Source organism: Mastigoproctus giganteus, chromosome 11 (assembly GCF_048544385.1).
Source record: "Mastigoproctus giganteus isolate SK-2022 chromosome 11, ASM4854438v1, whole genome shotgun sequence".
NCBI classification, from domain to species: Eukaryota; Metazoa; Arthropoda; class Arachnida; order Uropygi; family Thelyphonidae; genus Mastigoproctus; species Mastigoproctus giganteus.
In genome coordinates this window covers 116,239,781-116,257,143 of record NC_143585.1, presented here as the reverse complement: position 1 = coordinate 116,257,143, position 17,363 = coordinate 116,239,781, and the positions used below count along the sequence as shown (strand labels likewise).

The 17,363-nt window shown below is 37.4% G+C and overlaps 1 protein-coding gene across 2 annotated transcripts in view; it reads right to left on the bottom strand.

The window, feature by feature from the left end:
• Positions 1–17,363, bottom strand: part of LOC150078368 (M-phase inducer phosphatase-like) — a 311,872-nt gene that overhangs the window by 4,938 nt on the left and 289,571 nt on the right. For both annotated transcript variants that reach the window (XM_090385423.1, XM_090385424.1), the window contains one exon: positions 12,695–12,828. In XM_090385423.1, the coding sequence (XP_090241549.1) occupies positions 12,695–12,828 (134 nt within the window). The remainder of the gene's footprint in view (positions 1–12,694; positions 12,829–17,363) is intronic.

Genomic DNA, 17,363 nt, shown 5'->3' with positions numbered 1-17,363 from the left:
TAACGTCGCCAATAAATAGAGTTCCTTATAAAACGAAATGCCAAAACGTATAGTGAACATAATTGTAAGATTTAACTATAAACTTTAAATAAGATAAATAAACTTTTAAAAAATGTATTCATTGTAATAATTATTATATGATAATTATACTGAACTGTTCTTGGTTAATAAAAACTAATCTAGCCAGTAAAAAACGGTTTACATGTCACGCCACTTAGAATGTTTTCTCATGGGAGAAAATGGTTGCAGCTTTTAAATCAATTTCTGAGGGGTTGGCAATCTTTGAAGAAGAAGACGCAAATATGGAAAGAATTGCAAAAGTGAAAAGAGGCGTTTATGACTGTCTAGCATGCTACAGTGAGATTTTTGAAGAAAAAAGAAACTAACTGTGCAATCTTCTATAAAATCATATTTTAAAAAAGTGGAAACCCAGCTGTTTCTACATTATCAGATACCCTTTCATATACTTCATCTGCACCTAGCGTCACTTATGTGGAAAATATTGAATTCTGATGAAGATACTGATGAGTAAAAGTTGAATACAGTATATAAGTATGTACATACATATATTATGTTAGTACTGTACTCATTTTCTTTACTTCTATGTTGTATCTTTTTATATTTTTAATTAAAATTAACAAGTAAGATATCTTGTTTTTTTATTCTTTTCTTATTTTATTTTACATTATGTATCGTATACAAGAAACCATAATGCATACACACATTATAATAAAACCTATTGTATAGACCATTCCATGTTTAGTACATGGTTTTAATGCTTTAAAATGGCTGCTGACATACACAATACGTATTGTAAAAGCTCAGGAATGCAAGTACACACAATGAACAAAACGTACTGAACAACTTGGAACAGAACTCATTCATAAACTGAGAGATGCCTGTATATTTAAATTAATTTATCAAAATATTAAAAAAAAACAAATTTGTGATATACAGTCGATTGCAGTTATTTGGGACACATCGGGATTAGTGCATTTTGGCCTGATTAAGCGACTGCCCCAATTATCCAAAGTTTCACTTAAAAAAAGTTAAAAATACAATGGCCCCCCGCTTTACAATTGGTTCACTGTACAATCAAATCACGTTACGATGGAGTCACCATAGTAAAGTACCGTTCACTACATGATGTGTAGTAAGCACTGGTCGTTGTGATTATGTTTGTGAATTGAATTTTAATTCTATTAAACAGCGATTCTAATTAGTGAAAATAGGAGAATATTATCCACAGGCTATAAAAAGTAAAGATCTATTAAGCACAAATATACCCTTTATTACCCTACCAATTAAAAAATTAAATGATACGTGAAAATGAAAATCGGAAGAATATACATGATAATCGGAATAATTAATACATACTGTAATATGTACATACTAACTAGTTGACATTTCTGTTCACTGACATTTGTGGGTGGGGGTTAAAATTTAAAACAGTAAAAAGATAAGCAATCAATAAAAAAAAAAACACAGCACACACAAATTGCAAGTAACACGATACCACAAGTGAGAAGGGAGTAACAAGTTACGAAGCTTTAAAAATAGAAATGAAGAGAAGATTCTGAAAATTAAATTTTTTTTTATGAGTGAAGATTCCATGGAAATGTAAACACATTTCACCATAATAACTCACAGAATTCCAGCTGTCGGTATTATCGCAAATTCAATAAGCTTGAGTTTACTATCCGTTTATGATAGATAGCACTAACAGAAAAGCCCAATAAACAGGTGACTGCTAATTGTTTTTATTGTTTTATGGTCGGAAATAATCGTAGGGTAATATCCAGTGCTGTGGTCTCCTGCCCAGATTAAACAGCATGTTTTTGCAATTAAATGAAGTAAACCCTGGCTATTTTCTTGATTGGGTTCTGTTGTTTAAGATTTGCCCCAAATAAACAGCTGCCCCGATTAACTGATGGCCCAAATAACCAGAATCCACTGTAGTAATATATGTGAGTCTTTATTAACGCATTAAATAACAAGACGCTACATTTAAAATATAAGCAAGTTAAAGTTAAACCTTATTTTTTAAAGACATATCAGTGTGAAAGCTGATATGTCTTAGCTTGAATAAGAACATTAAATTGTGAGGTGGTCTTTGACAAGGCAACAGTCATGTCATGTAGGACATCCAATTGATTTAGATTTTATGTTTTGATAGTTACAAGTGTTGAAATTTATTCAACACTTGAATTTTCAAATTTGCAAAGATATATTGTTGCAAATGGAATTAAAGCTTTCATAGTTTGCTTTACAAGGTGAGGATAGGCTTCTCTCAAGGAACACCAGAATTCTCCAAGGTTTTTTGAGTTAAACTCCAATTGTAGTAATTTTTTTTGTCCTAAGATTAATGAATTCATCTTTGGCTAGGTCAACATCTTTTATACAGTTTATATCATAAAGAAAAGGATTGTGGATCCATGGTTCAACTTTAATGCCATCAAGATAGAAATAACTTTTGAAGGAGTTCTAAAGTGTTTTCAGGTGTTCACAGATATCTCTTTTCAAAGAAATTGACAGAGAATTTTGCATCTCAACTCCCTCTTTGTAAAGTACTTCCTCCAGCATTTGAAAGTTTGCAAGGATGTCTGCCTCTACTGTAGTTTTTAGTGTTTTGCACCAACCTTGCGTAGAAATAAAAATAAAAACACCAAGGAAACTGAACTTTTGATAACTGTGTTTATAATAAATTACAATAACCTGTATTTACAATAAATTTAACTTTACAATAAACTAAACATATGGATTATTACAATCAATAAAATGCATTAAAATATACTAGATTAAAAGCGATAAAAATCGTAGCTTTCAAAGGCTCCAGCCTTCTTCTTCAGCGGTGTTTTCTTGTTCTGCAGTACATCTTTAAATATCAGTAGGTTAATGGTACTCCTCACGTGTTTTCATTCACACGTGTTCCGTTCTCTTGCGTTGTGGAACCGGAAGTGGCTCGAGCGGAAGTCATACGGAACCGTTCATCCCTTCTGAGGATAGTGGTCTCAAAGATGGGATGAATCCGCGTACCTCTATCTCTATTAATGTTAATTGTAGAACAAATCCGCAAACTCTCGAGCCACTTACGGTCCCAGAACTTATGCGCCCGATCGGTGATGATAGCATCGTCCGGGGAGATCTGGTGTTGCTTCTCCCAAAAATGCTCGGCCACGGCGGACTTGCCATATTCCGCATTTCTTATTGTCTTAGTGTGTTCCCCCAGACGATCTTTAAGACGGCGTTTTGTTTCCCCTACATAACATTCCCCACAATCCGGGCATCTAATGCTATATACGACCCCACTTGTGTTCTCTTTTTGAATGGGGTCTTTAACCTGAGACACGATTGTGTGCAGCCTCCGCCCTGGAAGCTGCACACAACGTGTCTGGTACTTTCTTAGTATTCTAGCTATATGATCAGTCAAACCCGGATAGTAGGGAATGTATGCAGTGGCTATTGGTGTAAAAGGCTCGCCTCTCCTCTGATTTCCTTTAACATATTTCTCTATAATCCTCTGGGGGTAACCACATTTTGCAAGATCCGTCGTGACCCGTTCATACTCTAACTTTCTATCATCGGAGGTACTGCAATGTGATTTTGCTCTATCAACTAAAGTTCTTATCACACTGTTCCTATGATGGTTGGTCTGAGCTGAGCTGTAATGTGAATACTGCCCTTTACACATGGACTTCCTATATACCCTAGTCTTTAGCTGTCGATCTTCCCTACAGACCAACACATCTAGGAACGGCAAAACCCCTCCTTCTTCCACCTCCGATGTAAATTGTATGAATGGGGAGAAGTCATTTAAGATGTTCAACACCTGATCTTCACTCCCCTTCCGAATAATTGAAAACGTATCATCCACATACCTTTTCCAGGGGCGCATAGGGAGAATACTAGCATTGAATATTCTGGCCTCGAGCTCCTCCATAGCTAAATTAGCTATAATTGCGCTAATGGGGGAGCCCATGGCTGTACCATTAACCTGCTTATACATAGTATTGTCAAACACCATAGTGGTGCTTGAGAGGCATAACTCTATTCCTTTCTCAATATCCTCCAGCTTTAGCTGCGTTCTAGTATTTAGGGTGGTGTCCCTCTGTAACGTCATGTGTGCACACCACACCCCATGCTCAATCGGAATACATGTAAATAGCGATTTCACGTCGAAAGAGATCATGATTTCATTCTCTTCTATAGGTTGGCTTCTAATAAACTGCACAAATTCTTTACTATCTTTAATACTGTATTCTGAAAGTCCCACTAATGGGGATAATAATTTGGCTAGGAAACCAGAAAGTGCATAGGTTGGACTGCCTATAAATGAGACTATGGGTCTAAGTGGTACATCTACTTTGTGAATTTTAGGCAAGCCATAAAATCTTGGCATTTGGCTACCTGTAGCGTGCAACATCCAATATTGTTCCCTAGAAATTTTGTTGGACTTAAGCCAACCCTGCACCATTCTGTTCACTTGCCGTTCCAAACTAAGAAGTGGACTTTTCTGAATAACTTTATAAGTCATCTGATCTTCCAATAAACCCAACGCTTTAATTCTATATGCTTCCTTATCAAGAACCACAGTTGCTCTGCCCTTGTCCGCGGGTAGGACTACGATGCTATCATCTTGTTTAAGGCTTCTTAGCGCTAATTTTTGCTTCACATTAAGATTGGAGGGGGCATCTTTAGCTTGACTTAGGATCGCTGCTACTTTTACTCGAACTTCATTAGCTGTAGCTTCGGGAAGTTTGTTTATAGCTCTTTCCACGCCCATTGCTACTTCTGCAATGGGTAATCTGGGCGGTACCATGGCAAATTTCGGTCCTAAATTTAGAACCTCCAATTGCTCTTTAGTTAATTGTTTATTGCTCATATTCACCACAAAATCCTTGGTGGTGCTATCACTATTGCCCCTAAGCTTGGTTTGTTCTCTAAGCTTGTCAAACTTCCCCATTTGTCTCCGTCTATAACTGTCCGAAATTTGTTTTGCTTTAGCTGCTACCACACTAACCACTCCTGCTAAGTGTATCGGAGTCAACTTGTCATTTATCTTATCCAAGCACTGCCTTTTACCTCTCCTAATGTGGTATAAATTGTTATGTAATTTTTCGATCCATATATTAAGGATCTTCTTTTGATACCACTTGGTAATGTTAAATACTCGTTCATCTTCAAAGGGTAGCTTTGTTTGAAAGCCTCGTGGAATGAGATTATGCGTCTTGCATCGATGGGCAAACCTCAAATGTTGTTCATGTTTCGCCTCCCTAACACTATGTCTCTGAAATTCTCTGACGTACTGCACAATTGGACGGCCATAACATCGAAATAATTCTTCAAACAGGCCTCTGAGGTTGGGTATATTCATACTGTAGTTTTTAGTGTTTTGCACCAACCTTGCGTAGAAATAAAAATAAAAACACCAAGGAAACTGAACTTTTGATAACTGTGTTTATAATAAATTACAATAACCTGTATTTACAATAAATTTAACTTTACAATAAACTATACATATGGATTATTACAATCAATAAAATGCATTAAAATATACTAGATTAAAAGCGATAAAAATCGTAGCTTTCAAAGGCTCCAGCCTTCTTCTTCAGCGGTGTTTTCTTGTTCTGCAGTACATCTTTAAATATCAGTAGGTTAATGGTACTCCTCACGTGTTTTCATTCACACGTGTTCCGTTCTCTTGCGTTGTGGAACCGGAAGTGGCTCGAGCGGAAGTCGTACGGAACCGTTCATCCCTTCTGAGGATAGTGGTCTCAAAGATGGGATGAATCCGCGTACCTCTATCTCTATTAATGTTAATTGTAGAACAAATCCGCAAACTCTCGAGCCACTTACGGTCCCAGAACTTATGCGCCCGATCGGTGATGATAGCATCGTCCGGGGAGATCTGGTGTTGCTTCTCCCAAAAATGCTCGGCCACGGCGGACTTGCCATATTCCGCATTTCTTATTGCCTTAGTGTGTAAACACAGTTATCAAAAGTTCAGTTTCCTTGGTGTTTTTATTTTTATTTCTATGCAAGGTTGGTGCAAAACACTAAAAACTACAGTATGAATATACCCAACCTCAGAGGCCTGTTTGAAGAATGTCTGCCTCTACTTTCTTCTTCCATATCGGCAGCTTAGCCAAGAAAGCTTGTAATTTTTTAGTAGCATCCATAATGGTGACTTCAGGAGCTTGAATTGAAAGATTTATTCTCATTCATATGGTTAAAAATTTCTTTCAAAGTGTTCCAAGAGTGGGTTTTCTTTTTCTTTCAGAAGAAATGGAACTTCTGCTCTTATTTTGAACAAGTGATTCAAGGTTTGTATTGGCACTGCTAATACTACTGTGGTTTGTTGTCTACATTCATAATTGAAGGAAATGCTAAATTTCAGTTAGAGGTTAGTGAAAATAAAGATGTAATTTTTTTCCCATCCAAGTTCACAAACCCCCAGAAATCTATCCGTGGGTCCTAGATTAAGAACCTCTGAACTAGGGAGGAAGAGACAGAGATAGAAGTCTCTCCCCCCCCCCTACAGAAATCGGTGTTTAATAGCATCCTACATAAATGAGTTACACCAACCTCTGGAAAAAATTACAGATGGTTACAAGTGTTGAAATTGATTTTCAACAATCTTGCCACAATCTTGATTTTCACATCCATACTGACAACACATTTCAGAATGCAGGAGAAAATCAAGATTCACTAAGGTCTCACAGCTAGAATGAATTTCAGGATTTTTTAGTATATTTCTCCAGGTGCATGATAAAAATAAAAGAAGCAACCTCTATTAATTAGCACCATGAAATATATCTGTAACACATTCTGAGGTGCTCTTTCAAACTTTCTATTGATAAACAAGTGAAAAGCTAGATTCCACATTTCTGATTGCCTGGAATAACCTGCTGTAGGTTTCTGAGGATTATTCAGCAATAGAGCAAATACCCAAGGTACTGCATTACAGTACAGTACCTTGCACCAAGGGCTGACACCATTTTCTCCCCATCCGAGCCACATTAAAATTAAATAAGGTCCAGAGATTGACCTATCTAAAATATTTTTGCAAGTGTTCCTCTGTTTTAAATAAAATATGCCAGTTGTAGAATTATTATAATATTTTTATTATAAAAACATTCAGTATGTATAAAAATTTTCAAAAACGTTAAAACCAAATCAGGCAAGTAATAAATAAGATTTCAGACATTGATGTTCTCCAAAAATATTTATTTTTATATGCTCTGCTGTTCACTATTTACTGAACCCTACCTTACGTAATGGGGCAGAATGCAATTTAAAAGTGGCATGTGCAATCCTCTGCGCACTACTTTTCTCTCCAGCTGCAAAAAAAGTATTCACTCTACAGAAGTACCACTATCAAATAGTAAAATAAATTTCACTTTTTAAGATTTTATTGTATGAAGGAGTTTATTATCAGTTTATTTCCTCTTTGATATACCTGTTAGCTTGACTAGAGGGTTTTTACATACTAAAGCATGAAATATTCATTTTTTAAAATAATGAAGATTAATTTAATATTGAACTACATTGAGTAGACAACTATATACATGAATATAAAAAAATATTACGTTATAGGTGAATTAAAACCCTACGAGAGCATTTTATTTTATCTTTCTTGTTCACTGAAGATCCTTCTTGATAACAAGATATGTTAAACAGAGGAAAAATTAAAAATGGACACTGAAGTGGTTTCATCACAAATGATCTGCCATGGCTGGTGGTCTTCAAAGCTTTTACCTTTACTTTTGGAAAAGTCTTCATTTTCTGGCTTTAATACAATGCAGAAGAATGAGATAGATATGGTTATTCGATTTCCATATGACTTAGCCTGTCAATCGTGTGAGATTACATTTTGCACCTTAGCTGGCCTCAGCTGTTAGTGGAGTATAATCAAGTCAGTCAGACATGAAATGAAATGCTACTATTTTAAAATAAGCCTAGCATATTTCTCATTCAAACTACCATTTCATACTCTAACATGGAATATTATTCCGACATGTGGAGTGTCCTCCAAAATATTTCTCTTACACTTCTAAACTATCCAAAAGAAGGGTGTCAGCTTAATTAATGTTCCTCTATTTACAAATTCCCTCCACTTCTTATTATACAGGCCGACCCTGCTAGCCGAGTGGGTAAAGTACCTGCCCGGCAACCCAAAGGTCGCGGGTTCGATTCCCGCCTCGGGCTTGGATCAAAGTACTGCAAAAACCTTGGGAGGTGCAATATGGCCTCTGAAGCCGATGCGCCAACAACTACCAAATGAATCAATCTTATTATACATATTTTTTTCTGCTGCATGTCTTTTTACAGATGTTTACATAGACCTTTCTGAAGTAATATCACTCATTTCACCTTCTTCCAAAGTTGCCCAAATATATCAACAGATCAACCCTAAACTTACCAAACTAATGTTTTATCTTCCTCATTTATCCCTTTTATAAATTTTCGGTTTATACTCTGGGTCGACAGAACGGTCAGAGGAGTTTACAAGATACACAGAATACAAGAAACAGCACCGTATTCAGTAGTCACGGGCTTGAACCCCGGACATTCAAGGCACGTGCACTTATGCACCCACACGCCTGACCACTAGGCTACGGTGGCCTTATGTATAATTCCTGACAATCTACAGAAATCCAAGCCCAAAAATCAACAAGTATTCCATCTTCTCAACCCACTAAGGTTGAGAAGATGGAAGTAGGTCCTTGAGGTTGTCACAGACATTCTCTCAGATATGCCAGACAAGCTGTACTTGCTACCTGGGAGTCTAAAACACTGATGGAACTGATATTCAGGTGACACTCAAGTCAAGTGGACCCAATTTCGGCGAAGTCCAGATGGTCTGTGACAGCCAAATCCTCTGCTTGCACCTTCACGATGGTGGGACTGTTAGTAATCCTGGGTATAACCTCCATGCACAAGTACATGGTGGGTGACCACCCAGGTGTGAACCAACGTAAGCAAGGGTCGAGGTGTGGCGCCCACACCACATGGAGGAACGCCGCCCCTCTATGTTACCAGGCAGTACTAGGTGGTAGACGACTCTCATCAACCGGTGAAATACCACCACTTTGCTTATTGGAGGCTTGAAGTGGTGGAACCCATGTTTAGTCTCTAGAGCTAAGTTCCGGTCAACCCCTCCCTATCTCTTCCATCATGCAGTATGATTGATGACTTTTGAGGTTATGATGAACGTCGTGGCGAGATCCAATATTCCTTACATTTCGAGGGTACAGCTCTAAAACGGTGTTCGCAGGCCGGCCGCTAGTTAGTACACCGGACTGAACCTATTGGTAACTCTCTAGGAAGCTTCCGGATCAGCTAGTGTATAATCTTGCTACCTCTGATAGTGACTGGAGGAAGTCCGAGTAGTGTATATGCGGGGAGCATTGTCGAGGCTACGTTATGTCAAGGATCTGGGTATATTCTTACCACATGTATGCCATATCCAAAAATTTCATTACTTCATACAGCATGTCCCACCTACTTTTTCTTACTATTGAATACACCATGAATTGTCAAACTAATAGAGCAAGTTTATCTGCAAAAAGATCTAAACCACCCAAGGACTTCCTAATTCATTTCACAAATATACATGGTCTCAATTCTAATCTCAACGATGTCCATTTCCATTTGCAGTCTGCCAAACCCCATGTACTTTTTCTGACAGAATCTCAGTTATCGGTTGATTCATCTACTGCTCATCTCAGATGCCCAAATTATTCGCTGTATGATTCCTTTCGCCTCAAAGGTGGTACTTGTGTATATGTCCGATCTGATATTCCCTGTCAGAGACTTGGCAATTTGGAATCTCCTTTCTTTGATCTTCTCTGGCTTAAAATCTCTCTACCTCATTGTGTCAAATTCATCTGTTGTCTCTACCGTTTTCCCAACTCCACTAATCACTTGGAGCTCTTTGACTTCCTCTCTTTGCAACTTGATTTTCTCCAGTCCAACTTTCCTAAGAGTGAAGTAATTTTCCTTGGTGATTATAATGTTCACAACTCCAGCTGGCTTCCGTTTTCTAGTCACACCGACCCAGCAGGTCGAGATGCTGAGGCTTTTGCAATTACTAATGACCTAGCACAGATTTTTCATTTACCTACAAGAATACTGGACAATCCTAATCATACAGCCAATATGCTTGATCTTTTTATCACAAACAACCCTTCTAAGTACACGGTCGAAGTGAGAGGTCCTTTAGGCACTTCAGATCACAACTTGGTGATTGTCTCTTCTCCAATGGAACCTTTATCTCATGGCTATTCGCAACCACGTGTTGTTTGGCATTACAAGAATGCAAAATGGGATGACCTGCGAGACTTCTTTTCTTCTTTTCCTTGGTCGGATTACTGTTTCAAAACTTCTGATGTCAACGTTTGCTCAGATCGTGTCAGTGAAATTATTCTCGCAGGAATGAAATCCCTTATCCCACACTCCAATTTAAAATCTCGTCCTTTATCTAAACCTTGGTTTTCCAATAAATGTGCTAAGGCTGTCCAAGAGAAGAATGTTGCATATCGTAATTGGCTTGTTTCTAATTCTTCAATTTCATTTTCTGCCTACACCAAAGCTCGCAACAGTTGTAAAGCAGTCATTAATCAGTCCAAACTAGAGTTTGAACAGGCTAAGAGTAGAAAACTTGCTTCTTGCCCTAATGGTAGCCGAGCATTCTGGTCTCTTGCCAAAGCTATTGGCCGCAACTTTTGCCCATCTTTGCTCCCACCTCTGTCCAAACCAGATGGTTCTGTTGCCACTTCAGCCAAGGATAAAGCTGACCTCCCACCATTCCCAACATGCTCCATTCAATACCTCCTGTGGTCTTCCGTCAAAAGGATATCAGAAGGATTTTGATGAATCTTGATGCTAAGAAAGCTCCAGGTCCTGATGGTATTTCTCCACTTGTTCTCAAAACCTGTGCTCCTGAACTTACTCCTATTCTTTGCCGCCTTTTTTCACTTTCTGATTTCAAAGGTGTTTTTCCTTCTGCTTGGAAATTTGCTCATATCCAGCCAGTTCCTAAAAAGGGTGTCAAATCCCTCCCATCCAATTATCGTCCCATTGCAATTACTTCTACTCTTTCTAAAGTAATGGAGAAATCAATTAACCGTCAACTCTTAAACTACCTAGAAACCTTCCGTCTGATCAACAATCACCAGTATGGATTCCGTCAGTGTCAATCCACTGGAGATATTCTGGCTTATGTTACCCATTTATGGACTAATTCAATGGAAAGGTTCGGTGAAACACAAGTAGTTGCTCTTGACATCTCAAAGGCCTTTGATCGTGTTGGGCGTATAGGTCTTCTAAACAAGCTTCCATCTTATGGTTTGCCAACTGTTTTTAGTAATTGGTTATCCAGTTTTCTCTCTGATCGCTCACTGATGGTGATGGTAGATGGCTCTCTGTATTCTAACTTCTCCACTAATGCCGGTGTCCCCCAAGGTTCAGTTCTTTCCCCCACTCTTTTCCTCTTGTATATCAATGACCTTCTTCCATTGACTGGAAATCCTATCCATAGTTTTGCCGATGATAGCACATTGCATTCAACTTTCCATTTTGAGAAACCTTGTCCTGCTTAATCAGCTTCAACTTCTCGAAAATCTGCTACAAATTCCTTAAATGCCGATCTTCAGGTAATTCTCCAGTGGGGCAAAGACAACTTAGTTGATTTCAACCCTTCTAAAACTCAGTCTTGTCTTATATCTTGCAAAAAGGATTCCTCTGCTCCTATGCTTATCTTTAGTGACACTCCGATTTCTAGGCAAAATGATATATCTCTTTTGGGGATTACCCTGACTTCTAATCTCTCTTGGCACAAGCACATTACAAATATTGCTTCCTCTGCATCTAAAAAACTTGGTTTTCTCTTTCGCTCTCGGCGTTACGTTTCTTCCAAACAGCTGCTCACTCTGTATAAATCGCAAATCCGCCCTGCCATGGAATATTGTTCCCACATCTGGGGTGGTGGTGGCCTCAAAACCTCTCTCAGGCTTCTTGATTCCATTCAGAAGATTAATTAATGATTCATCTCTAACAGAGTCTCTCCACTCGCTTTCTCAGACGCACTGTTTCTGCTGCATGCCTCTTCTACAGACGCACTGTTCTTCTGAATTGGCTTCTATAATTCCTGCTCTCTCTTTCAAAACAGTCCGAACACGTGCCATCACTAGCCAACATCCATTTACTGTCCAACTTCAAACCCACAGAACCAACTTTTCATCTTCCTCATTTATTCATTCAACTGCCGTTTTCTGGAACAATCTTCCTTCATACATATTTCCTGAAAATTACAATCTACAGAAGTTCAAGTCCAATGTCAACAAATATCTTCTTTCGTCTTCTTAACCTCAAACCCAAGCACGGTACTAAGTACTATAGGTTCTAATACCTCTCATGTTTGGGGTTCACATAAAAAAATAAATAAAATTCAATGTTAAAAATTTAGCAGTAGTGAGTACTACCTTTGGTATTTGGAATCAGCATACAAATAAATAAATAATTTTGTTTTTCAGTGGAAACAGACATCTTTTAATAACAAGAGTAAAAATTCACATATAGCAAAATAGTTACATATTTCTTTTGAGACAGTTTTTGTTTCTTTTCCCACTTCACTTAACATTAAAAAAAGCCATATTTTAAAGGAATGGCATGAATTTTTAAATAAACTTACAAGTTTGGGCCTCTTTCAGAAGAAAACTCACAATGAAATACAAGAATATGCCGTTCATCAACTTCATTTGGTTCATTCCTGTTGGCTAAAAATTCTTCAATTATGCCATCTTGAGAATAAATATTTATAGCACCCTGTAAATGATTCAAATAATTCTTATTCAAAAATAAGAGTTAATATTTCAGTATCAAAGCAGAAAAAAAAAAATAAATGAAATAACAGATAATGTAATATGAAAAGGATATTACATGGAAGAAAAATGCTATTTTTAAGCTTGTTATTTATTTATTTATTTTTTGCTAAGTAGAACATATGTTGATATAGAAGAAAAAAAAAAACAGAAAACGTTTTTAGGGTTAAAAGCCTCAAACAAAAGAAAATTCACTAATAGAACAAGTTATTGCACATCATCATGTTAGTTCTTTTCTTAGTTAATCACTTTAGTAGGTTAAATGGTATCGTTTTTGTTGTATCTCATATTGCACTACATCGAATAAGCAACGCTTCACCAGTGGAGAAGGCTAATGTTACTTATTCTCGGTGGATACCATCACCTAGACAACCATTTCAAGGTTTTTTGGCCTCTCATCTGTGGGTGGGTAGGCACCCAGGTTTTTCGTAGTTTGAGGAGGCTTTTAGTCCTGAAAACCTTTTTAGTCTATATTTTTGCAGACCATCTGACATCTCTCATATTGTGGAGCTATACTTCATAACTGGGTTGTAACTTACGCCTGGGTTTTTTGGCCTCTCATCGCCCACCAGTGAGAGGCCAAAAAAACCTAGAAATGGAATAAATAACATTAATCTTCTCCACTGGCAAAGCGATGTTTATTCGAGAGAGTGCAAAATCAGGGCAACTAGCATTAGCAATAGTAGAGGCATATGATGCAAGAAAGCAAGTTTATGCAGCATCAGCCAAAAAAAAAAACAAAAAAAAAAAAAAAACACCACTCCCAGTTCACCCCTCCATTTGTTCAAAATACCTGTCCAGCTGAGCCTTAAATTTATTTAGGCTATCAACTTCCACAACAAGGGATGGAAGTCTGTTCCACCAACTAACTAACTACCCACTGGCTAAAGGCAAATTTCCGCACATCTATCCTACATTTGTCTTTCCTCAATTTCAATTTATGCCCTCTCAGGTGATTATTCTGAGCAAGAGGAAGAATCCCATCGGCATTGAGCATGGTCAAACCATTCACGGCTTTATACACCTCTATCAGATCACCTCGCCGGTGCCTAGTGTCCAGACACTGTAATTTGCAAAACTTAAGCCTTTCTTCGTAAGAACAACCCTTTGTTCCATTCACTAATCTTGTTGCCCTTCTCTGTACTCGTTCCAGCAGCTCTACATCGTTCTTGAAATGAGGCCGCCAGACTTGTATACAGTAATCAAGGTGTGGCCTGACCATTGCCTTATACAAGGGAATAATCACCTCCTTATCCCTGCTAGAAAAATTCCTGTATATAATTGACAAGACACCATGAGCTACTCTTGCAGCCCGTCTGCACTGTCAGAAAACTTCATATCTGCCTGCACAATTACCCCCAGGTCCTTTTCATTCTCTACCACTGTCAGTGTAGTACCACAGAGTTGATACGTTGCTCTGGGGTTACTGTTTCCCATATGTAGTACTTTACATTTGTCAATGTTAAACTTCATTTGCCACCTCTCAGCCCATCTGCTCAACCTTTCCAGATCCTGTTCCAGCAGCATAGCGTCAGTAGTGTCCTTAACAACCCTGCCAACCTTTGTATTGTCTGCAAACTTGGACATTAAGTGTGATATACCATCATCAATATCATTTATAAATACAGAAAACAACAATGGACCCAACACTGAACCCTGAGGGACTCCACTAATAACATTAGTCCACAACGAGCAGTGTCTATTGATTACCACTCTCTGTCTTCTCCCCCTCAACCATCCCTTTATCCATAGCAGAAATTTGCCTCCAATGCTACACTGCTCCAATTCATGTCCAACTCAAGACTCCAATTCAGCAGTCTTCCATGTCCAACAGTATCAAAAGCCTTTCTAAAATCCAAATATATAATATCAAATTATTCCCTGCATCCAGCTCTTTTGTGACTGCATCATAGTATCCAATCAAATTGGTCAGGCACGACTTCCCCTTAACAAAACCATGGTGTGTCCGAGCTATAACTGAAGTCTTGTCTAGATGATCCTGCAGTGCTTCTTTAACCAGTGCCTCCATTAATTTTCCTGGAACAGAAGTTAATTTCACAGGTCTATAATTACTTGTGTCAGCCTTTCCTCCTCCTTTGTGAAATGGGATCATACTTGCACATCTCCAGTCTATGGGTACCTCCCCCGAGTCCAAAGATGCTCTCATAATTATGGCTAAGGGTTTGCTTACTTCCTTTGCTGCCTCCTTTAATATAACTGGATAGATCCCATCCACCCTGGATGTCCTTTTTTATGTTTATCCTCAACAATTTCTCCTCCACTTTGTTCCAACTTGTTCTGAAGGCATTCGCAATAGGATATACAACAATGCTGCTTCACCTACTTCGGTGATTGACTATGAACTAACTTGTTCAGTTAGTTGATATAGAGGTTACCATTCAACACACTGGCAATTGCACTACCAAACATGCAGGTATAAAGCGACAAGGGAAACAAAAATATGTATATTTTATATGTACATGTGGTGTATATAACTCTAAGAATGGTCTTGGAAACAATAATGTGAACATATATACAAATGCAAATAATTACTCAAACACAATTTCTCTTTGGAATCTATATGAAGCCCACATATATTAGTGGAAATAAGGAAAGAGAAAAAATAAAAAAATATTAGAAAATTAAATTTATGATGATGAATATGTATAAATAAAATGAAATGAGATGTGAAAAAACTTTATAACTAACTGTTATAGTAAATAAAATTTATAATTAGGTTTATGACAGTGCTAAAATTACAATGAGAAATTTGGAAGGATGAAATGTGGGAAAGTAGGATTTAAAATATCACATAACCACCTCCTTGTTATTTTTTATTGGGGTGGCCAAACTTAATAACTTCAAGAACCACACAAAGTAATTTTGATGATCTGAAAGATGTAAAGCCTTCAGAGTGCATAGGTGACTTTTAATAAATAAAATTCATGTAGGCATAAATAAAATTTACTTCACAATCAGTAATAGCTTCATTTTTAACATGCTAATTAATGAATAAAGTGAAACAACACAATCTCATAACCCATTACAAAATGAGGGGAAGATAAAAAAAAAAAAAAAAAAAAAAGAAGAAAAGAAAAAGATGAAGTTGAATTCATTATTTATTGAAAACAAAGTTGTATAATCATTGATTTTTATGAAATAAAACACTAATATATCATATTGAAAAGATAGTTGAAACTGCAACCAGTAATGAAGATGGCGTGCCAATTGCCACCTACAACACAATAAATAAGCAGAATTCCAGACCCACCCAGGGAAATAAAGCCACAAGGTTTCTTGCTTAATGTTGGTGGTGCAATTACATGAGTGGGGTTTTCTTAGCTTTGTTTCTGGTAACAATTGCACCAACTTTAAGCAGGGAACCATATCGTTTTTGCTTTTCTGGATGAGGTTTGGCTTCTGATTATTTTTTTTTATTTCTGAAATTTTTGTAATCCTTATTTTATTTTAATTTTTGCTCTATGTTGCTGGCAGTTGCTAGCCCATCTTCATTACTGGTTGCAGTTGGAACTATCTTTTTCACCATGGTATAATAGCTGTTTCATTTCATACCTTATGGTCTGATTAAAAAAGGAGTTTAACAGACATTTTAGAGATGAAGCTATCTTTCACAGTAGTAAAATGGTGCATGAATAAAGGCACACTTTTGGACACACCTCTTGAAATCATTACCACAGATGTTCAATGGGGTAAAAATTGGGCAAGAGCTGGTCACTGTGCAGGGAGTGCTGTCCTGATGAAATGATAAAATTTTCAGTGCAGAAAGTATAGCATTGTCCAGAACAGTGGTTCCCAAACTACTAAGATCTACAGACCCCTTCAAAAATCAATTATATATATATATGTATATATATATATATAAAAAATCAGGTTTTTGAAAACGAAATGCACAAGGCATAATCCTTATGGGTTTTGGTAATTAACTATATAATATCGGTGTAGATACACCATAGTTAACCCATAAATTTGAACTATGTATGTAGTGTAAAAGGCATCGTTTGAATAGTATCTCATATTGTGGGTGCCTTCACAACGAGATAGCTGATATTGCACTACTTCAAATAAATAATGCTTCTCTAGTAGAGAAAACTACTGTTATTTATTTTCAGAGGATACCGCCACCCAGACGTTTGTTTCGAAGCTAGTGGGCGGGCATGTTGCACTACCAGGTACCCTGGTAGTGCAACATGCCATCACAGTTGAAGTTATATCCACAATATGAGAAATACCAAAGGGTGTTGGTGATAATGTATTTGAAAACGAAATGCACAAGGTATTTCGTTTATCACCAACACCAAGACATTTCCCGATATGGCTAGAGTGCCGTATCGGGAAACTAATTTTCTGTGCAAGTTATCCGACGTTTCTCATCGTTCTCGTGCTGGCTTTCTTTACCTTTGCCCAATATGGCCTTAGTTGCTAATGCTCCTAAAAACCAAATAACAAACAAACAAACAT